The sequence below is a fragment of the Podarcis erhardii genome, assembly GCF_964252035.2.
Source record: "Podarcis erhardii genome assembly, chromosome: 1".
Taxonomy (NCBI): Eukaryota; Metazoa; Chordata; class Lepidosauria; order Squamata; family Lacertidae; genus Podarcis; species Podarcis erhardii.
This window is the reverse complement of record NC_138497.1, coordinates 83,130,400-83,152,969: the sequence shown is the minus strand read 5'-3', so window position 1 is coordinate 83,152,969 and position 22,570 is coordinate 83,130,400. Positions and strand designations below refer to the sequence as shown.

Here is a 22,570-nt window from a genome sequence, read left to right as displayed (position 1 = left end):
ATGGACAAGAAAATGGCAAATTTATTCGTCCAAGTTCTGTGTATTTACAGCCACTCCATCACCCTCCACATCTACTTGATTTCCAAGTATTGAACATGTGGGAAAGGATCCATAAGACATTATCCATAAAAAATCAAAAATACAGGGAAAGTCTGCGGAAGAATTGATGCTTCGGAGCAGAATACTGCCCGTCCCATGACTTCCTGTTTATACTCTGTCAGGTAGAAAGAACTTTCCCCAATACCGACCCTTCAGTTTCAAGTCATAGGGACTCAAATATTTCCTTATCCCTAGCATGTTGGCTGTGATTATGCGTTCAAATGTCCATGGATTCTGGTTGTTGCGTCTCCTCTCCTCTTCCTTGTCCCGCATCTCTTGCAGGGATTGCCGACTGACAGCTATAGCAGGGAAAGGCAACTTCTTGGCCACCTGTGTTAGGAAGCGTTCCACCTCGCCAAATTCACAGAACCCACCTACTTCCACAATGAGGCGGCCAGCCTTCACTGCTGACACGTAGTGGTCTATTGCACCTTTGCCACCACCCATGCGCTGCCCTAGACCTTTGCGTGTGATGGGCTTGTAAGGAGCACGGACTCTCCACACTGCAAACATTTTCTTGGGATGCAGGTGCCGATTGATGGTCAGACGTATCATTTCAAAATGACCCCAACGGAGATAGCCACCACCAAGAGCCTGCAGGCAAGGGGAGGAAAAAGTACTTTCACCATTCAGAAATAGGAAAATATGTCAGGCACACAAACTCCTTCTGAAATCACAGGGTAACAGATATCTCCCTTTTCCAAGCTTCATGACTTATCTCTTCATATTCTTTCTCTATACAACTGAGAAGCCACATCCAGGTTACTAATGCTCACACTCACCAGAATACCATACTGTCCTTCTGTGAATTCTGTGGCTTCTTTAGATGGACCACGGATATCACGTAAATTCTTGAACTCTCGCCTGACCTTTGGTACAGCTGGCATTCTCTCAACAAATTTCAATCTGTTTTTCTCAGGAATAGTGATGCCTAGAAGAATAAATCTGGGTTCAGTATTTCTTGTAACAGTCTCCCACCTAGACTACCAAAGAGTTTTGTCCAGGTCCAGAAATCTCACCTCATCATCCATAGCTGTGCTTCCTTATTAGCTACCTATTGTAAAATATATAGGAACACTAGAACCAGTAATGTTAACACACATTTAGGAGATGGTACGTCAAAGTTAACATTTGAGCTGATAACAGGCTATATTCGGATGACTGGATTAATGACCCTCATGGTCCCTTCCAACTCTACAATTCTATGATTCTAAATATCACTTTGCCTCCCCCAGCTAAAGTAAACAGGCCAGCTGATACTATTTTTGTGTTTGTGTGTTTTTCAAATACCTTCCCCCACCTCAAAATAAAATACAGCTTTCTGTGTCCTTTAAGTTCATTTTACATAGGGTCTTTATTTGTAAAGAGCCTTCTGAGGAAGATAGTAGATGCCACCAGCAAGTTAGTGCAATACCAAAAATTGTGGTGGATTTAAAAGCTATTGGTAACACCTGCTAGAAACCAGGACTCTTCTGCACCAAAAGCAGATTCCTCCTTGCCCTTATGGTCCTGGTGAAGAGAAAAATGAGTCTTAGCGGTGCTCTTGAGAACTGCTTCCCTGTTTAGGTCTTCCCTCGTTCTTGTACACTTAATACAGACTAGAGTCTGTGTATGTGCCCACACTTGGCTAAGCTAACGTAAACTGGCCTTCAGTTGGGCACCAGTTTCCCAGATACCAATGGAACTACTTGTATAGGACTGCAGCATTAAGATTTATTACCACTATGTTGGTTCATGAAGTTAATTTGAAGCTATATTTGTTGTAGTAAGGCAGCAGTTTGAAATGGAATGAAATTTCCTTCTGTTAAATGGGAGAGACGTGAGCAGCCGAAAGGGCTATTGCATAAAAGAGCCAAACCTTAGCAAAAAGTATAGCTGCTCTATTTGCTTTTTTAACAACAACAACAACAACAACAACAACAACAACAACAACAAAGCGGGGAGTTGGGTCCAACAACAACAACAACAACAACAACAACAACAAAGCGGGGAGTTGGGTCCCCTGCTCTTCAGCACACATTTGATTCTACAGTATTCCAGCACTAAGTGTTTTTGATTCCACTTACTACACAGGGAAGCATATTTGACATATTTCGTGTGATCACTGTCTGCCTAGTACAAAATATATCTTTAAGGAAATAATGTACACTAAGTGCACTTGTTGCCCAGAACAAAGTGGGCATTTTATGAGTATCTGTTCTGGTCTCAGAAAGCAACCATCACTCTATGCCCCAACCACCTCAATCAAGTTCCTCTTCTTCCTAATCAGAAGGTGGGGGTCTAGATTTAACCCCCTTTCAACTCCTTCAAACAGTACTGCCAAAGGTAGCCGAGCTAACCTGTATGATTTCAACACTGCATTTCAGTGCCTATGCAGTCGCTGCTGCTGGATGAAGAAAGCCAGCAATGGGATCTTCAAATGCTTGGCATTTCCTAGCTAGCTGAGGCTGCATACCTGGAAGGCTACTTCTTTGTGCACAGTGTCTTTGCTGTATTGGGGAGGAGATGGGCGAGTTCTCCAGGTGTAATGGCTACATGTTCTGGGAACAGCTCTCTAGAGAAGAGAATCTTTCTTTTGGGAACAATACTACCCCAGTGTTTCATTCCATGATATTTCATGTAAAGGTAAAGGTATCCCTGAACATTAGATCCAGTTGCGGACGACTCTGGGGTTGCGCGCTCTTCTTGCTCTATAGGCAGAGGGAGCCGGTGTTTGTCCACAGACAGCTTCCAGGTCATGTGACCAGCATGACTAAGCTGCTTCTGGCGAACCAGAGCAGTGCACGGAAACGCCGTTTACCTTCCTGCTGGAGTAGTACCTATTTATCTACTTGCACTTTGACATGCTTTTGAACTGCTAGGTGGGCAGGAGTTGAAACAAAACAACAGGAGCTCACCCCGTTGCAGGGATTTGAACCACCAACCTTCTGATCGGCAAGCCCTAGGCTCTGTGGTTTAGACCACAGCACCACCTGCGTTAATTCCTGATTTATTCTTCCAATGCAGAACATCTCCGAGTGAATAACAATTATGCTTACCACACTTCATCCTGCCATAAAACACTCGTTATCAAACATCCATTTCATACTTTTATTAACACTCTCCCTTATTTCTCAACATACCACTGTAATCTGGTGGAAGTTTATACTGCTTCAAGCCAGCAGTGAAAATTCTGGTTCCACTGGAATCTAGAAGAAACAGAAGGCATAGTGCTTAAATTTATTGTCAAGCAGAAACACAGATCCACTCTAACACATTGAAACATGGTATCTGATAACGTCACAAAAATGTATACTTTGAAGAGAAGCTGCCCAAAATGGGGGTATTTAAGTGCTGCAGAGGCAATCTGAGTTATAATTTGTTATGGTTTCTTCAAAGACATCATGCTGTGGACCATCTAGCTCTGGTGTGAGGAACCTTTGGACCCCCAGATGCTGAACTACAACTCCCAAAAGCCCCAGCAACTGATGGTGGGAGATGTAGTCCAGCAACATCAGGAGGGCTAAAGGTCCCCTATACTTGATAGCCCTTTGGTTGCTAATTTCCTTTTGATTTCAGAGAAGATGCACCACACTTCAACATTCTTAATCAATTGGTCCATACATGGGAAGGGGTACAATTTCACATTACAAACAACAGCAGCCCAAAGAATGCTCAGAGATCCAAGAATTGACTTCTTTTTCCACATTCAACTGAATGCCACAACCATTCAGGGTTTCTACTAGAGCTTAGAAATGATGACACTATGGACACAAAGTGGGTTAGAAGAGTCCTGCTGGATCTGACAGGAGGCTTATCTCATTTCAGTATCCTCTAGTTCATCTTGTGCAGTTATTCCCGTGACTAGAATTCAGAGGTATGGTGTCTCCAATTCCAAAGGTAGTGCATAGTCCTTTTTACTAGCTGCCATGGATAGCTCCATCCTCTAGGAACGTGTCTAACTAGGGTTGCTATATTTTGAAGAGCAAGACTTCTACTTTTAGCTATGAACTCTCATTTTACATACCCACAGAAAAGAAGATGTGTACTGGGGGGGGGGGGCATATGGCTAACCCTAGCACTCTAAACCCCTTCTAAAGCCATCGAAGCTGGTGTTCATCACCAGCGTGGATGACCTCCGAATGGCAAGATGAGGAGGACCAGATTCAGAGGACAGGGGCCCCCAAACGCTCTGTCATTAGATCATGTAAAACAGCGAATCTTTTGCTACAGGTAGGTTTGCAGTCTTGCGTGTCACAAACTGCACCTTCTCGAAGTTTCCCCTTGTGCATGATTGCTACAAGAGCTCTGCCTTCTGCATCTCTGGTCACCAGAGGCAGGATCTTCGCTTTATTATCCCCATAGCGGGAACTACGAGCAACGCGGCCCCTCTCCCTCAACTTCCTACGGCAGAAAATTCCGGGATGATCCTTGCTCCTCCTCCAGCGAAAGAGGCTGCTAAAAGCCCACCCGACCCAGCCTCCTGCTCCCGCCGCGCCCAGCCAGCCGCCTGGGGGGGGGGGGGGACGGCGAAGCGAGGGCACCGGAGAGCCGCGCGCGTTTCCCCGGCTGCTCCGCCCCGGCTGCTCGGCCCCTCCGAAACAGGCCGCCTCACCTAGCAGGGTCCCGCGGAGGCCGAGCAAAGGGCGCCCCAGCTGCTTCCACATCGTGCGACGCTGCGGTGAGCACCGGAAGGGGGGCGGGGGACTCTCCCGCAGAGAAGCTCCGCCTGACCTCGAGCCTCTGATCCCAAAGCGTGACAGAAGTTCAGGGCTCCACTTCCGGTGGGGAGGGTGTTAGTGAGAAGGGGACGTACGGAAACGAGCGGCCACACGGTTTAGTTCCGGCGAATAAATGATCCCAGGGGTTCTTTCTGGCTCTTCCCTGGGACGAGGTTGGTTCCTGGCTGCCCAGTGGCTAGAAAAAGCAGGGGAGAGTTTACGGGGCACAGCTTAGCTTGCGGCCTCCGTAGCAGCAAAGAACCTGGTGGCACATTAAAAGTCACCGGGAGCAGCTTCGTTTTAAGTAGGGGACCCTTATCCTCTTCAAACATTTTCCTTCTTTCTTTTTCTTGAAATAGTTTTTGGGTTCTAGATTCAGGGCACCAAGTCATGGGCGTAGCCAGGATTGGGGGGGGGCAAGCCTTTTGTTGTGGGGGGGGGGCAGAACGTCAGTTTGTTATGTATTTTTATATGCTACGCCCATACACCAAGTTGATCTTTAGTAATATGCATCTAAGACCTCAGAAACCTGTTTTCTAGAATGGTAGCTGTGATCTCCTCTCACATGGAAATGCCCTGCAGTCAGGACAGGACAGCTGCGATTATGTAGTAAAATGCTAATTAGAGCACTGGTGGAAATTAGGTGTGCTAGGGTAGGGAACAGCAATAAAAAGGTAAAGGGACCCCTGACCATTAGGTCCTGTCGTGACCGACTCTGGGGTTGTGGCGCTCATCTTGCTTTATTGGCCGAGGGAGCCGGCGTACAGCTTCCAGGTCATGTGGCCAGCATGACTAAGCTGCTTCTGGCGAACCAGAGCAGCACACGGAAACGCCGTTTACCTTCCTGCCGGAGCGGTACCTATTTATCTACTTGCACTTTGACGTGCTTTCGAACTGCTAGGTTGGCAGGAGTAGGGACTGAGCAACGGGAGCTCACCCTGTCGCGGGGATTGGAACCGCCAACCTTCTGATCAACAGCAATGGCTGTAGTTAATTTAAGTCTTGCGTTTTGTAGTCCTTGCTTGTAATAATAGCCACTTTGTGGCGTTTTATGTATTTTTATTCCCCAATATTCGTTTATGTACAATGTGCTCTTTGGTCATTACCCTCTTTCCCACTGGAACAAAAAAGAACCTCACTTCCAACATGAGATAGGCAGGAATTTGGAGCAGGCCCTTCTCAGATCTTGAGCTAACTCTTTAGAGCTCCCTGTCTAGGGAAATGTGCCTTGTGGACATCCAGATACTCTTCTGCCAAATCATTAAAACTTGACAGTTTGAGAGAGCGTACCTTGGTGTGGTTAGCTCATTAGTTTTCATATTACTGCTGCTTCAGAGTTATGATGTATTTCTCTTGTTGGTTGTATCTTTGTTATTATTCAACTTTTTTGTATTTTGAATAGAAAAGCATTTCATACTCTAACAGAAGCATTCCATGCTAGCTTTTCTTCATTGATTTTGGTGCCTATCTATTGGTTAAAAATTGGCAGGTAGAGTAGTTTTTCCATATCTGCATACTATCTCGTCAGAAGTAATCCAATACAGAAGGAAGCAAAAGATAGAAATCATATTTACTCCTATTTTTGTCTGGCATAGAACATTCTTACTTTGTGAATAGAAATGAAATCAGTGCTTAACTGAAATTGATACCAAGGTGTAGAACAATCTGAAATATGCACAGTATGATACACAGGAATCCAACTGCTTTATTTATAACTTGTCAGAACTGCAAGATAGTGCATATGTTCTTATGTAGCATGCAGCATGGCTGAATGTTGCATCTTCAAATAAGCTGACACATCTCTTTAACCTGGAGCAGGAACTATACTTTGGTAAATATTTATCTGAAGTAGTTCTTCCTATTGGTAGCTGGTTGCTCAGTATGTACTGAATTTGGCCACAATATGTTCATTGTCCGTGGGCTTGTAGCTGCCAACACCTGGAGACACAAAGCGGTGATGTTGAAAAGCGAGTAGTGCTCTACAGCTTGGAAATATAGCTTTTTCATAAAATCATAGAATTGGAAGGAACCCCAAGGGTCATCTAGCCCAACCCCCGAAATGCAGGAATCTGCAGGCATAGGAGTCAGTTTCCCATCAGATACATTTGTTGACTACTGCCTTCAACATTGTAACTAGCACATGCTTGTTTTATGCTGGATGTGTACCATCAGCTGAAGATGAAAAACTGCGGGGAGAGCACATGAAAGGTGAACTACATAAATAAATTTATTATCCCAGTTCTGCTTCACAGCCTTCTCTGTGTCATATCCTTTTTGCCTTGCTACTGTACCTCAAGCCTCAGCTTAGTATTCATATCTGACTTTGACTCCCATTGGAGATCAGATGTCCTCTTTAATCAAGTCTTCTAATCTCTTTATACAAGTTGGTATCTGTTCCAGATCTGAATTGCATTGTTATTTGTATGTACTGTTGTTATATTAAACTTTCTAGTAATTATTTTTTATATCTGTTATCAATTTTATCTCTTTTTACATCACACATAACATGTTATGATCTTGTAAATCACTTCACAGTGTCTCATGGGAAGCAATTTATAAATGAAATAAATAATAATAAAAGTTATCTCGGATATCATTCAAATCCAGCTCCTGAGCAACGCCAACTTTTGAGCTGGTAACCTCACTAAAGCATCTGTCTCCCTAACCTCCTTCTTTAGCCTGTACCTATGGACTCCAGTCACTGCAGTCACCATTTATTAATAGGTAAGATTTGAATATTAATGGTCCTCCTTGCTCCTTGGCACTTTGATTGTATATACGAACAACACAGGCACAGCCCTGCTGCTGGTTTTGCTCTCTGTCCTACTAACAATTCAAACATAATAGAGGAAATACTGCCATTAATTGTGGAAGTTATCTGGAGAACATGCTCCCTTGTGACTGCAAATGGCCATTTTGTATTTCTTTTGACTCAAAAGATTTCTTCATCAGACACTCCACCTTGGTCAAGGGGTTTGTCGCCACTCAAGAACTGCCAGTATGTCTTGTCATCGGTGCTGCCATTGACACCATGGATAGAAATAACCATGGGCCCCCAGGAAGTTGATTCTGTTTGAAAGCTGTAAGTTAAAGGGGGAAATCTATCATTTAAGGAGGAATAAATTTCCGAAATAAATTTTTAAGGGAAGAAAAAAGGGAAGTGTCCCGAAAGTTTCAGAAACTATTCACCAAAATCCAGTGTTTAAAAATGATATTCGGTGTCCCTCAAATCATGGTATTAGCTTATTTTTAAAGAATAAATTTTCACAATTTTGCATCCTGGGTTTCACCGCCCCCATGAAATGCTAGAGTTGACACACTCGCTCACACACCCTTGCCAGGCCTCTCTTCTTTACCTGAATATAGTGGGATTAATACGCTGAGCAGCTTCCAAGGCAGCAAGCAATACGGAGCCCTTGGGCACCTTCACTGTTATGGAGTAGTTGAAATAGGGTCCTATTAGCTGATTGATTACAGTGTAGTGCACTGTAATGTTAGGATCTGTGCAAAAAGACAGGAGAAAGCAGATACCTCATGATGCCCTTAATACCTAAAGCCAGTCCTGTAGTCCCAGAGCTAGTGGGGAGCCCATGACATGATCTAAGCCTTGTTGGGAAAATGAGCTGAAGCTTTACCACTGCACTATTAGTGCCCTTTCTTGTCATAAGCTCTGCATATGCATTCAAGCGAACAGGTGCAGGAGGGGCGTGCATGAAAGGACTAGCCCCAATGCCACTTCCAACATTTGCATATCAAACATACTTATTGTGTAGTAGTAAAAGTAATTTTATTATTTATATGCCGCCTATCTGACTGGGTTGCCCCAGCCACTCTGGGCGGCTCCCAGCAGAATATTAAAAACACAATAAAACATCAAACATTAAAAAAAACCTCCCTGAACAGGGTTGCCTATTTGACTTTTAAAAGACAATGATGGGAGGGCATTCCACCAGGGCAGACACCACTACCAAGAAGGCCCTCTGCCTGGTTCCCTGTAACTTCACTTCTCACAGTGCCTTTCTTCATTGCTCGACAGATACAGTTCAAGTTTTTCTATCAAGGAAATTTAGTGATGATAGGGAAACTAGATTTGCCATGCAGCTGTTAGAGGTGCAGGAGATCTGTCAGGAAAAAAAGCTGACAGCCCTACTTGGCTTTTTTCATAGCAGCATGAAAGGTTATGTTGGAAAACAGAAAACAGATTAATTTATGCCTTGCCTTTCCTATATGCCAAAAGTCTGAAGCTGCAGTTCAAGACCTTTAGGAACTTGTATGCTGCTCTTGCCTTGGCTCAGGTCAACACTCAGCGAGATGCAGCCTTACCTGAGAAGCAATGCAGAGTCGCAACATCCAAGTATGTTTTGCCCACTAGAGAAGGCAGGATTTGAGAACCTGCCTCAGGAATAGTAAAGGCTCCCTCATACATTTTCCTCAGCACTTCATTGATGGTCTTGGTGCATTTCCATGCCCCAGCAGGGTAGAACTCAGTGGTAATACTGAGTGCCTGGAAAGCAAACAAGAGAGAGAAGCTTGCAGTGGAGAGAAGGCAATGGGACACACACACACACCAAACAGTGATGAACATGCTCCTTGCTTCATCTTCTGATGCAAGGCAAGAGACATACCTGCATTGCCAGCCCAGTGCTATAGATGTTTCCAATGATGCCACTCTCCTGTTGCGAGTCAAGGATTTGTGCTGTGATCACATGTAGTGTCTCAGTAATGGCTCCCTCCATCTTGCTCCCCTTGCTCATTCTGTCATGCACACAAGTCAGTGCCAAAGCCACCATGGCGGCAGTATCTGCAAATCACACGTCATCATTGCCTACCGACAGAGCTTTTATTCAGACGGAACTTGCCGGAACTCAGTCCTGGCACCTCTCAGGTGGGCACCATTGCCATTCTAAGAGAACGAAGTAGGTGTTCACGGTGAGTTCTGTCACCTCTTTTTTCTAGACAAATAGCCCTGCCTACTGAGACTATAGGGAGCACCAGGGCAAATCACTCTTTCTGATGTCCTGCTCAGCAAAGGATGACCCACAGAAGGGACACTAGGCAAGGGGAAGGAGGTCAGCCCTGCAGCTGTGGAGCATGAAGGCTGCTGAAAAGCAGGCGCTGGGAGGAAGCAGGTCAAATTGCACCGCACGGCAGGATTTTGCACTAGGAGTCCCTGACTCTCAAACCCCACCAAGCCATGAAACTCCCCATGTGTGACCTTGGGGCAAGTCACCATCTCACCCCACTGTGGCTTACTTATTGCAAGGATAAGTGTGTACACTGTCCTGACTAAACGTCTTGGAGAAAGGGCAGAATAAATGTAAAACTGAAAATTACTTTAAAAAATATATATGTACAAGTGCGGTAATCTTACCTACGCTGAAGCAGCCCTTGCTCTGGCAGCCTTTTACGATCTTAATGAGGGTGGCGGCGGCATTTTTGGCATCCGGACTCTTTTCCACACACAGGGCCAGGATATCTAGAGCCAGTTGGTAGTTGGTAGTCTTGGGGGTTCCAGTGTCATCTGCAACAAACATAGCTGTGTGTTATCCATTGCAGCTGCTTCCTGACCACAGCAGGCTCCCATGCTCAGCCCAACGCGCTTTGGGGTTCTTATAATGGCTAGGGACGTGGTCATCCTCAAATGGAAAAGACAGGTGCTAGCTTCAGTCACACTAGGTCAGTAGTTCCCAATGAGCTAAGTTCTGTGGGCCCCCTGTTTTCCAAATGCCAAGCCATGGCCCCCTGCTTTTGAAAATGTTGATACCTCTATGGTAGTTATTGTTCTGCGAATGGTGCCATGGACCCCTGGGTGGGTTACACAGACCCCCCTGGCATCCATGGACCACCCATTGGGAGCCACTGCACTAGGTTGTTGTAAGTAGCCAGTGTTTTGGGAGCACATCCAAGGGCATATTCTTGGTAGCATATCAGGGATATATTCCTGAAGGATTCGGGCCTCTCAAATTCAGTCAGCTGAGAGCCACCATCCATGCAAGAGCTGGGAGAGGACACAGCCTAACATTGGAAGGATGGGAGGAGTTCAGCAGCCATTTGTCTTCTTACAGTAATGTTTGATCTCTTCATTGGTTTTCTCTTCCAAGGCACTGACCACGTTGACATGTCCCCCTGCTGTGGGGACATCCTTCGGATCCACACAGGATGATTGGAGAGATAGGGCATAAAGCGCCACTTTGCCAGAGGTCATCTCTGCAGAAAGAGATGGGGAAAGACAGATATTGTGTCTCAAACAAACATGGCTTGGTTCACAAACCTCTAGTGCTCCAATTGGACAACTAGGGAAAGCTGACACCTCTCATTCTCAACATCCCACCTTTTATACCCTTGATATCCTCGATCAACCGCTTTGTTGCTGTGGAATCTTGACCCCCAGCCAGGTTCAAAGCCATCACGACACTTGGACTGGGTGAACTCTGCTGCTTCACGCCATTTTCTAGCTGAGTCTGGAGACCTGTAACCAGCCACTGCTGAGCACTGGGGACAGCTGGAAGCGAGAAAAGCAGATATTCATCAAGAAGCAACAACTGTCCCCAGAGCACTTACCTAACTTTTCAATAGGACTGCAATTCAACTTATGACAACACACATTTTATTTATTTTTTATGTTATTTAAACATTTATAAACTGCAATCTCATGGAAAATATAAAAGTACAATACTACTATAATAGCTTCAGTAAAAACATCAGGAGCATGCCAATAAACTGGCTAATGAAAATAAATCATGTTCCCGAGTACGGTAGATTGAACACTAGTGTTTTTGAGATACATCTAAAAGAATGCAGGAATGACTTTTGCCACTACTATCAGCACTATAAGTATTGTGGAAGCACCTTTTAAATCCTACCCACATTGAATGGGGCTCTGTGGTAACTAAGGGTGCTTACAGACAGGTATATATCATGGGACAAGTGCTCCTCGTTGATGCAAGGTTTTCTGCAGCATCCTTGCGACATTGTTATCATAAAATGCTAGCCCACCCATGTCACACACCCACACCATTTAGTCCGGATTCACCCTTCCCAGTAGGAAATCCATTTGGTTTCTGAAGACCTTGTCTCCAACAACCTGCTTGTGAAACCTCAACGACCCATTGGCAGTACGTCCCTCTAGAAGCACCCTAAGCTTTTTAATACTCACCGCAAGCCTCACTAGTCACTGTGCAGAACATGCACAAAAGGACAGCTGCCAAGAGGGACATTTTGGACTGGAGTGAGTCTGTCTTTCTTTGAAGTTTCCAAGAACACCAGAAGTTGGCGCAGGTCGAAAGCCTGTTTGGGCTTCCTTTATATAACCTGCAAGTGCAGCTCCGGTTCCCTCCCTCCCAACCTTTTGCTTTTCAATTGCCACATCACCTCTGGTATTATTTAATTTGTTTATCTCTGTGACTTCCACAAGGTGATACCAGTGAAAGTGAAGGTTAATCACCATTCATGGGGAAATGGTCATTTGTTTGTGAAGTGTGACACGCTCCTTACAGAGACCAGGTAGTGCTGCCTGCATTTAGCATTGGCCGTGACATCTGGGAAGTGGCTGAAATTAAGCCCACTGGCATCTCTCCCACAGAACCTTCTCAGACAGCCTTCTGTTTGTTAGGAAGGAAATACTGCCCTGCGAAATTGTCTCCTGGGCCAAATTCCATGATTTCTTATTTACTTGTTAATCTTTAAAACAAATTTATAAACCACTTCACACCATGAAATGATCCAAGCGGACAAAAGCAGAATAAAACACAACCTCTAAAAGCAAGAAGAACCATATCCACAGATTATTTTAAAAACCAATAAATACATTTCTGCAGATACACAATTAATATTCCATAAATGCCTGGGTTACCCTTCAGTGAAAGCCTTGTTAAGCAAAAAATATATATTAAAAAATGCCTTCAGTAGATACCTAATCATCATGACACAAGGCACCTGCCCAAGTTTGGCTGGTGATTGATTCCAGAGGACTGGAGCTGCAGCACTAAAAGCCCACTTTCTAGTACAAGCTAAGTGCACCTCTGAGGCATGCAGTACTTGCAGCAGGGCCCCATTTTGTGGAGTGCAGTTGCAGTTGCAGGGATAGGTGGAGTGAGTTAGGGATGAATAAAATATTAGGAGCTCTCAACAGTGACCAGAAAAGAAATGGCAAATGTATGCTTAGTTGGAGAATTGGGAGAGGGCTGTGGAAACAGGCACCTTTAAAAAGGCAGCAGAGTAGTTCTGCAAGCTCACCTGTAGAGATGGTGCTACTGTTCACTTAAGGTTTTTTTGTGTTATTTTAAGATGGATAATTGCAGTCTGAAAGAAGGATGGGTGGCTAGATAAATAATTTGTGTATATGCTCCGTAAAAGGTGTGTGATCCAAGCGTGGCCATTCCACGCTAAACACTTAGTATGGAATGCTCTGGACTGCTTACTCCAGTAAACAGCACCAGCTCTCTTGAGTAACAGGCAGGGGCATTTCCTGTGCCTAGTTATTGGCAGTCTTTAACCGGAAACATCAGGGATTGCACATAATTTTGAAACAATGACTGTGGTTACTGGAGATGTACAAATATGTCAATTTCAGTGTCTTTATTTCTCCTTTTTCTAGTCTTAAGTTCAGTTCCTTACATTTCTGAATCATTTTTGCAATTAAATAAAGTCCCTGTGAAGATCCATCAACATGTAATGAGATTACATTCACATGTGGTGGATTTGTGATAGGCTGTGGATGAATGCATCATCTTATTCAGTAGATCAGTCACCAGGAGGAGCCATTCCTCACTCACAGCTAATGGGGGACCAATGATCACATGAGGAGCCTTTTCCCCACTCTTCCAATACTTATCCTGAAGAGAAAATGGGAGGGATGGACCATAGTATAGTCCTTCAGTAGCTCTATAATTTGGAATGATGCAGACAAGACAACCCACAGTTCACTCTGGGCCCTGCTTCCCTGACTGTTGAGCTGAACTTCATTTCCCTTTAAATCAATGGGATAAGTTAGTGCTGAATCATGATATAGCTAAAGTCTCATTACATACTCACCCCTAACCCTCATCTGTAATTCAAGTTTATTTTAATTGAGTTGTAAGCCACTTTGAAAGAGCAGATCTTCAAAACCTGTATGTCCATTGGTCCGATGTGGAATGCAAGTTGACATTAATCCTTGCCTTACTCACCTCTGATTCTGCCTCAGCTTTAATAAATTAATTGTAATTATTTTGCTCCATACTGTGCCCTTTTTTTCTTTTGTATTTCTCCTTTGAATGCAATCATGACCTATTAATATTATTACAGGCATGCAATACATGCCTTTGCATTTTTAAATTTCTGGTATGGGCTTGGATACCTCCAGAAAATAATGACAGTCTGGGTTGTGTCTGGATAGTTTGTTTTGCCCTGACACAATACTTGGACCTGACAAAGGAGTATCAATAGTATCTGTAAGTATCTGTTAATATCTGTAAGTACCTTGTAGGCTGAATCTGGACTCTATAAACTAACAGTATTTGTGGTGCTGTCTATTGGATGCTGAACCTCAATGGCCTATGGTCAACCTGGGTATTTTTAAAAAATACCCAAATAGTACAAAATATCAAAAAGCCTTCAGAGGCCTTCTTCCAAAGGGAACCAAACCTGGGTACCACAGGAGTCAACTCCCAGGGGCCTTGGGGGCTTCAGACCCCACAATAAAATATTTGAGGTGGCCAGGCTCCCACAAAGTTGATGGACATTCTGATTCAAATGGTGTGCATGCACTGTGTCATGTGATCAAATATGCAGGGCGGGGCTTACCTGGCCTCCCACAATATTTTATTCGTGTTGGCACCCCTCCTGGGTAAGCACTGCACTCCTGGAATTTTCCATCATGTGGAGAACTGGGGTGAATATAATAATAATAAAGCAAGCAGGAACATATATTATGCTCTCTAAGCCAAGAGAAGCTGTGTGATGACCTTTAGTAATAGCTATTTTGTTGCGTTTTACTTCCTTGTAAATAGTAGCAGCTAGGATTGCCAGCTGATCTGAAAAAATCCAGTCTGGCTTCCTTTTACTCATTAAACAGCAGTTTGGTTTGCACAAGTCCACATGTAAAACTAAGAATGGAAAAGAGGTCGCCATTATCATCACCTTGCTAATGTCTGCAGATTAAGTTGCTGTAAAAATTACAGGAGTGAGTAGGAATCAAGTTGTTGTTTTTTTTAAAAGTTGGCAACTCTGGAAGCAGCAGGAGGAAAAGCCTTACCAAGGCAAAGTTCTCTCCCCCAAGATATGTGTGCATACACAGCGACTGTCACCTCATTTTATCAATTCTGAGGGAGAGGTCTGCTTCTTAACCCATGTTCTGCATTGGATTCTGGAGAACAGATATTTAACCCTGATAAGAAGCTGATAATTCAAAACCATCATCCTTGCCTCTGTAGGAGTAGCTTTCTTTGAAAACTCAGAACTAATGCCATCTTCCCCAGGGATAACTTCTAAAACACACATGCCACTGACTGACTGCATTCCACTAATTAAGAGCAACACAACTATGTCCATAGAAGGATGTGGAAAACCCAACCCAGCATATTTCAAAACAAAGAAATCTTCCTCTTCATCCCTCTACAGACTTTTTTTGTGCTGCTCTCATTTTAGGAGCTTCCCTTTCGCTGGACCATTTGCATTATTCACCTAACAGCAAGATGCTAATGTGAAAAGCACAAGTGATGTTGTCTATATACAGTGGTACAGGGGTACCTCGGGTTGCAGATGCTTAAGGTTACAAACGCTTCAGGTTACAGACTCTGCTAACCCAGAAATAGTACCTTGGGTTAAGAACTTTGCTTCAGGATGAGAACAGAAATCGTGCAGCAGCAGCAGGAGGCCCCATTAGTTAAAGTGGTACCTTAGGTTAAGAACAGCTTCAGGTTAAGAACAGACCTCCTGAACAAATTAAGTTCTTAATCCGAGGTACCACTGTTCATCGGTTTTCAAATGTAATTGTGATGGGATAGTGAGCTGCTTGTGCGTAAAAGCTTGATCCCTCTGGGGTTTGGCTGGTCATCCAAACCGATGCACTAACGGAGCCCCCAAAGCATGACTCCATCAGTCGCTGGTAGAATCTGACAGTGGGCGTCTACGGAATTTACGCCAACATAAAAGCTCTTTGACAGACATGCGCTTTCGAGACTCTCTGCGTGACAGTTTCCGGCGAAGGGTGGGCGTTCCCAACGGGGGTCCCGTTACCTCTCCACTACTCTCACTGGAAGCATCCCAGAGCCTCCCCTCCGCTGTGACTCCTGCACTCCCCCTGCTGGTTCCCTCTTCTACTGCAGATTCTCTCCTATTCTCCTGTAGCCTGTCCACCACCTGTCTCTCCGATGGCAGTTCCCTGACATCCACCTCCCCCCCAGGGCCCCCTTCACCCCCTCCCGCCTCCTCTCCCACTGGCGGTGAGGGCGGAAAGCCCCTGAAGGAACTCTCCTCGTCGTCCGAGGATTCTAACACTTCCAGCCACGGCGTACCGTCTCTCTCCCCGTCTTCCTCTTCTTCGTCGGAGTCGGCTTCTTCACCCACCCCTGACTCTGGGAACCCTTCAAACTCTCCTTCCTCATCGGTGGTCCCAAAGTGTTCCCTTCTAAATCGAGCCACGGGTTGCGGTTTTCTTGGGAAACGCTGATGAAATGTTTCTATTAAAACCTCGTCATTGACTACCTCTGCTGGTACCCAAGTGTTTTCCGACTCTGCTTCCCCCTCCCATTCTACCAGATATTCCACCTGATTCCCCTTCCACCTGGAATCAATGATTCCTGCCACGTTCATGTCGCGCTCTCTCTCTTCTATCACGGGCGTTTGGGTGGCCTCTCTCTCACGCTCCCCCCACTCGCGTCCCTCTCGGTACGGCGACAGTAATGACCTGTGAAATACTGGGTGTAATTTCATGTGACTGGGCAGCCTGAGTTTGAATGCCACTGGGTTGACCTGCTGTATGACCTCAAAGGGTCCCAATCTTTTGGGCCTCAATTTCTTACTCCCGCCCTTGAACGGTAACCCTTGGGTGGACAACCACACCCGGTCCCCCACCCTTATAGTTTCACCTTCCCTCCTATTTCTGTCTGCTTGCTTCTTATATTCTTCCTTGGCTTTCTCTAAGTTAAGTTGAAGCTGACGGTGGATCGCCTCCATCTCTTCAAAAAAATATTCCGCCGCCGGCACGCTCCACCTCTCCCCTCCCTCTCCTGGGAATGCCCGGGGGTGACACCCATAATTTGCCAGGAAGGGACTCATCCCTGTGGACACGTTCTCCGCGTTGTTGTAGGCAAATTCTGCTAGAGGTAACTTATCCACCCAATCATTTTCTCTGTCTTTTACATAACACCTCAGGTATTGTTGTAAAACCCCATTTGCCCTTTCCGCTTGCCCATTGGTTTCTGGGTGCCGGGCAGTTGAGAAATTGAGTTCTACGTGCAGTAAGCTCATAAGTTTCCTCCAGAACCTGGAAGTAAATTGTTTCCCTCTGTCGCTGACCACCCTCAAGGGGGCGCCATGCAACTTGAAAATATGTTCTACAAACAACTTGGCGGTTTCCTCCGCTGTGACTGCATGTGAACAAGCTATAAAATGACACATCTTGGTTAATTGATCTACCACCACCATGACAGCTGTTTTGCCTTTGGATTTTGGCAGGTCCGTCATAAAATCTATGGATACTGCCTCCCATGGCCTTTCGGGCGTGGGTAAGGGTTGTAATAGCCCCGCTGGCGCCACCCTCTCTCCTTTCGCTCGCTGGCACCTGTCGCAACCCCTGACATATTCCCGTACGTCCTCCCTCACCTTGGGCCACCAAAACTCCCTGGTAACCAACCACATGGTTTTGTGCTGTCCAAAATGTCCCGCTGTGGGGCTGTCATGCAACTGCTTGAGTACTCTGCCCCTCAGTTCCCCGTCGGGTATGTACAGTGCCCCTTTGTAATACAACGCCCCGTTCTTTTCTTCGAACCCCCCTGTGTTCTCCTCTGTCCTCCGGAGCTCTCTGAGTTTCTCTTGGGCGTATTCATCGTTCTCCGTACCCTCTATCAGTTCCCTCTGCCCCACCAATGCCGCCCCACACACCCAGCGGTCTTCAGGGATTACATGCCTTGCCTCAGGCGCTCCCTCCCCCTCTAAGTACTCAGGTTTCCTGGAAAGAGCGTCCGCCCTCACGTTCTCGGAGCCGGGCACGTAACGAATCTCAAAGTGGAATTTGGAGAACTCCTGGGCCCATCTCACTTGTCTCTGGTTCAGCACTCGGGCTGTTCTCCAGTATTCCAGATTTTTGTGGTCAGTTCGGACTTGAACCTTGTGCTGCGCCCCAATCAGCAAGTGCCGCCATTTCCGGAATGCTTCATGAATGGCGAGCAGTTCTCGGTCGTACACTGTGTAGTTCCTCTCTGATTTGTTCAACTTCCGCGAGAAGAATGCACACGGTCTCCATTCAGACGTATCTTTTCCCGGCTGGAGAAGAACGGCCCCCACCGCTCGGTCTGACGCGTCAGTCTCCACTCTCATTGGTTGTTGTAGATCCACGTGCAAGAGTTGCTCTTCCGACGCAAACGCCTGCTTTAAGCGTTCGAACGCTTGTTGCGCTTCTCCCGTCCAAACAAATTTCTTTTTGCTACTAAGACAATCCGTGATGGGCGCTGTTAAATGGGCAAAGTTTTTGATGAACTTCCTATAGAAGTTTCCGAAGCCCAGGAACCTTTGCACGTCCTTCTTGGTCTTTGGTGTTTTCCATTCCAGTACCGCTTGAACCTTGCTGGGATCCATGGCCAATCCCTTGTCAGACAACCGGTACCCCAGGAATTCCACCTCCTTGGTATGAAACTGACACTTCTCCAGTTTCACCCACAGCCGGTTTTCTCGCAGCTTGCTCAGTACCTCTCTTACATCTCGCACATGCTGCTCCTCATTGTCTGAGTACACCAGAACGTCATCTAAGAACGCTACGCAGTTCTTGTAGAGCAGTGGCCCCAGGACGTGATTCATGAATGATTGAAAACAGGCGGAGCCCCCTTGTAATCCGAAAGGCATAACGGTGTACTCAAAGGCCCCCAAGGGGGTGAACATAGTGGTCTTCCACTCATCCCCCTTTCTCACACGTATCAAGTTATATGCCCCCCTTAGGTCCAGCTTGGTAAAAATTTTCCCTTTTCTCACCCGTGTTAGAATGTCATCAATTCTGGGCATAGGGAAAGTCACTGGTTCTGACACTGCATTTAGGGCCCTGAAATCACATACAAGCCTGGGCTTGCCCATGTTTTTTTTGTCCACAAAGAACACTGGGCTGCCCCCCACCGCTCGTGACTCTCTGATGAAACCTCGCTTGAGATTCTTGTCAATGAACTCCCTTAACTCCTGCATCTCACTGTCTGACATTGCATACAGCTTGCCCACTGGCAATTGTGCTCCTGGGAGTAAGGTAATTTGACAATCAAAGGGTCTGTGCGGGGGCAGTTTATCTGCTTCTTTTTCGCTGAATACGTCAAGCAAGTCAGCGTATTGTGGTGGCACCCTCCCTTTGTCCATCACTTCCATCCCTGCTAGAGTGCCCCTGGGGCCTGCCTGAGCCTCTCCCTCCTTGCAGTGTTCTAGGCAATGTGCTGATCCAAAGGAAACCACTCTCTGATACCAGCCTACTAGCGGATCGTGTAGCGCCAGCCAGCTCATACCCAAGATAATAGGAGCTCCTCCCAAGGTGGCTACGTTAAACGCTATCAGTTCGGTGTGTCGTGCCACCCTCATTATCATTGGTACAGTCTGTTGGCTCACTTCTCCTCCCAACAGCTCCCTCCCATCAATCGTGGTAACCTGCAAAGGCTTACTCAATGGGATAGTCTGTATTTGGTGTGCAGCTGCAAACTCTTTGCTCATGAAATTACATGAGCTACCTGAATCCAATAGCGCCTTTATCTTCAGTGGGTGTCCGTTTGCCAGTTCCAGCAACACCTCTATCACAAGCGCTGGTCTTGGAGGTTCCGGCGTGGGCACATTCATTACTCCCTGGCCTGGCTGCTGTGCCCTGATGTTGGCAACCAGGCGTTGGCTTTTACTGGCTCCGTGATTTCTTCTTCCTCCTTCCCCCCAACAGTTCCCGCCATCCCTTGCCATTCCTTCCTTTGCGGACAGACTCTGGCAAAGTGACCTGGCTGTTGGCAGAGATAGCATCTCTTGCCGCTCTTTCCCTCCTTCTTCCGCCCTTCACTGGTGTTTGAAACTGCGCGCGCGCGCGCTGTTCCAAGTTCCATCGGCTCTGCTGGCGGGAAAGGCTGCTCCGGAATCTCTGGAATGCGGAAGTCCTTCCAACGTTCCCCCTTTCCTTCCCGCTTTTCCATAGCTCTAGCTTCCTGGCGTGCCCCAATGGACAGCGCTGATTTAGTCAGCTGATCCATAGACTCCGCCCTAGGCGCCCGGGAAAGTTCATCTTTCACTGCCGGAGAGAGACCTTCTTCAAACAGCATTTGAATAGGTTCACTAGCAAGGTCCCACCCAAGTCTATGAATCAGCATGGTGAACTCAGTCCAGTACTCACGTACAGATCGGCTCCCCTGTTTACACGCCATTAACTGCCTGCGCACCACTCCCTGCTCGATCTCGCTGGAAAACATCAAGTCCATGGCGCGGAAAAACTTCATTGTGTCCTTTAAGATTTCATTATTGGCTGCCATCAGGGGCCGAACCCAGTCCCTCGCCCCTCCCTCTAGATGGCCAATCACGTACGCCACTCTAGAGTTCTCGTGGGGGAAGTCATCAAACAGTAGATTGAGAGCATATTGCATCTCTGTCCTAAAGGCTTGATAGTTCCGGGGATCCCCCCCAAATTTCTGCACCAGTCCAGGCACCCGTCTGGCAAGTGGGGTGGTCTTCCCCTTATCTGCATCTTGAGCCCTCCTCTCCTCGAGCCTCGCCGTTTGCAGTGCCAGCTGGACCTCCAACGCCCTGTACCTTTGTTCCAGGCTTGGATCTGCGCCAGCTCCCGCTCCTGCTCCTCCGGTTCCGGATGGTTCGCTCATGATGCCTTCTGCTTGCACAAGCTGCTTTCAAAGACTGTCAGATTGCTGTGATGGGATAGTGAGCTGCTTGTGCGTAAAAGCTTGATCCCTCTGGGGTTTGGCTGGTCATCCAAACCGATGCACTAACGGAGCCCCCAAAGCATGACTCCATCAGTCGCTGGTAGAATCTGACAGTGGGCGTCTACGGAATTTACGCCAACATAAAAGCTCTTTGACAGACATGCGCTTTCGAGACTCTCTGCGTGACAGTTTCCGGCGAAGGGTGGGCGTTCCCAACGGGGGTCCCGTTACCTCTCCACTACTCTCACTGGAAGCATCCCAGAGCCTCCCCTCCGCTGTGACTCCTGCACTCCCCCTGCTGGTTCCCTCTTCTACTGCAGATTCTCTCCTATTCTCCTGTAGCCTGTCCACCACCTGTCTCTCCGATGGCAGTTCCCTGACAGTAATCCTTTCCAGAAGACCGTTCGAGTTCTGAAACGTTTGAAAACCAAAAACTCAATAGCTGACAGCTAGGCCTCAGGATCTTGCACTCAGTGGAAGCTGCTTGGCATGTTTGATTTCTGAGTCGTGTTCGAAAACCGAAGCATTTACTTCTGGGTTTACGGTGTTCAAAAACTGAAATGTTTGTCAATGGAGACGTTTGAAAACTGAGGTACCACTGTATATATTTCCAAGAATAAGAGGCACAGAGGAATGATTGTGCTATGGAGTTTAACAAACTGTTATTGTAAACTGCCCTGAAGTAGTTGGATAAAAGGACTGTGTATAAATATTTAAAACAAATAAATACAAAACTAAAACTCATCCATTTTATATTGCTGTTGTGCCAACCTGTGCGTTACCTGAAGAAGTATCATACAATTACAACCTCACCCTGAGGCCATGTGATCTGCAACAGGGCAGGGATTGGGAGCCTGTGGCTTTCTAGATGTTGTTGGACTCCAGCTCCCATCAGCCCCATCCAGCATGGCCAGTGGTCAAGGATGATAGGAGTTGAAGTCTAACAGCAGCAGTTTCCCCATCCCAATAGCAGAATGACAAGATGGGGCAGCAGTGCAGCAAGGGAGGAAGACCTTAGAAATGGTACAGGGTTCTAGAGAGCTCAAAAGCTTGCAAACTATTTTGTGACATTTTGATTGGCTAATATGGATTTTGGATTTTTTCTTAGGGGCCAACACAGCTTCTTTTATCTATTATATCCCCAGTATTTGCTGCTGGACCAGTACAAAAGCCAGCAACCTGATTTCAGAGATGAAGCAGTGCAAAGCAGAGACAAAGAGAAGGACTAAAAGGGAGGCAAAAGAAGAGACACAAGAGGGAGACCAATGAAATACTTAAGCTGATGTGAAGTGTTATAGGGAAGCTGCAAATTTCTGCCATTCTGGGACACTAAAAAAAAAAACCCCCGAAAATAAATGAGATTTGGAAGCACTGTATCATTATGACCTAAAGAGAGTGAAATTCAGTTGACAGGCTTTTCCTACTTACTACAGTCCAGGCAGCATTGTCCTTGGATGAGAAGCAGAAACACCAATCCCAGCAGAGGTCCCATCATCATTACTCAGATGCAGTATGTGCCTCTTGGTTGCTCTTGGGATGTGAGCACTACAACCAGGAACCAAGCAATGACAAAGAGGTAGGTACAAGGGACTCCTCCCTTATCATGTTGCTTCCCCATAGCAAGAAAGAGATATTGAGCAATGCTAAGTAACGTGCTTAGATGTGTGTCCCTGCCCTGCAGGAAAGTACAGA

At 46.2% G+C, this 22,570-nt stretch overlaps 2 protein-coding genes across 3 annotated transcripts; both read right to left on the bottom strand.

The window, feature by feature from the left end:
- Position 1: 1 nt before the first annotated feature.
- On the bottom strand, positions 2-4,855 carry MRPL16 (mitochondrial ribosomal protein L16). Its single transcript, XM_081879871.1, has 4 exons — positions 4,694-4,855; positions 3,222-3,287; positions 882-1,030; positions 2-693 (listed from the first exon to the last, which is right to left on the bottom strand). The coding sequence occupies exons 1-4, from the start codon at positions 4,743-4,745 to the stop codon at positions 208-210; spliced, it is 753 nt and encodes a 250-aa protein (XP_081735997.1). The 5' UTR covers positions 4,746-4,855; the 3' UTR covers positions 2-207.
- Positions 4,856-6,484: 1,629 nt separating this feature from the next.
- On the bottom strand, positions 6,485-22,432 carry CBLIF (cobalamin binding intrinsic factor). Of its 2 annotated transcripts, none has more exons than XM_081839728.1 (9): positions 22,307-22,432; positions 11,131-11,301; positions 10,863-11,006; positions 10,171-10,320; positions 9,425-9,600; positions 9,123-9,303; positions 8,156-8,300; positions 7,761-7,879; positions 6,485-6,737 (listed from the first exon to the last, which is right to left on the bottom strand). In XM_081839728.1, exons 1-9 carry the CDS (start codon positions 22,374-22,376, stop codon positions 6,676-6,678), a joined length of 1,218 nt encoding a protein of 405 aa, XP_081695854.1. In that variant the 5' UTR covers positions 22,377-22,432; the 3' UTR covers positions 6,485-6,675. The 2 variants fall into 2 exon arrangements, with proteins under 2 accessions (XP_081695854.1, XP_081695855.1); XM_081839729.1 differs by lacking the exon at positions 22,307-22,432 and adding an exon at positions 11,956-12,110.
- Between the last annotated feature and the right edge of the window lie 138 nt (positions 22,433-22,570).

What these genes read in the sequence shown, in the direction of transcription:
- MRPL16 (XM_081879871.1), bottom strand. Translation starts at nt 4,745, where the DNA reads ATGTGGAAGCAGCTGGGGCGCCCTTTGCTCGGCCTCCGCGGGACCCTG. An exon ending in CCTCCGCGGGACCCTGCTAG is followed by an intron (nt 3,288 to 4,693) that starts GTGAGGCGGCCT and finishes TGTTTCTTCTAG; the next exon opens with ATTCCAGTGGAACCAGAATT. An exon ending in ACTTCCACCAGATTACAGTG is followed by an intron (nt 1,031 to 3,221) that starts GTATGTTGAGAA and finishes TTATTCTTCTAG; the next exon opens with GCATCACTATTCCTGAGAAA.
- CBLIF (XM_081839728.1), bottom strand. Translation starts at nt 22,376, where the DNA reads ATGATGATGGGACCTCTGCTGGGATTGGTGTTTCTGCTTCTCATCCAA. An exon ending in TGAAGAGATCAAACATTACT is followed by an intron (nt 10,321 to 10,862) that starts GTAAGAAGACAA and finishes TGTTTGTTGCAG; the next exon opens with ATGACACTGGAACCCCCAAG. An exon ending in CAAGGGCTGCTTCAGCGTAG is followed by an intron (nt 9,601 to 10,170) that starts GTAAGATTACCG and finishes TGTGATTTGCAG; the next exon opens with ATACTGCCGCCATGGTGGCT.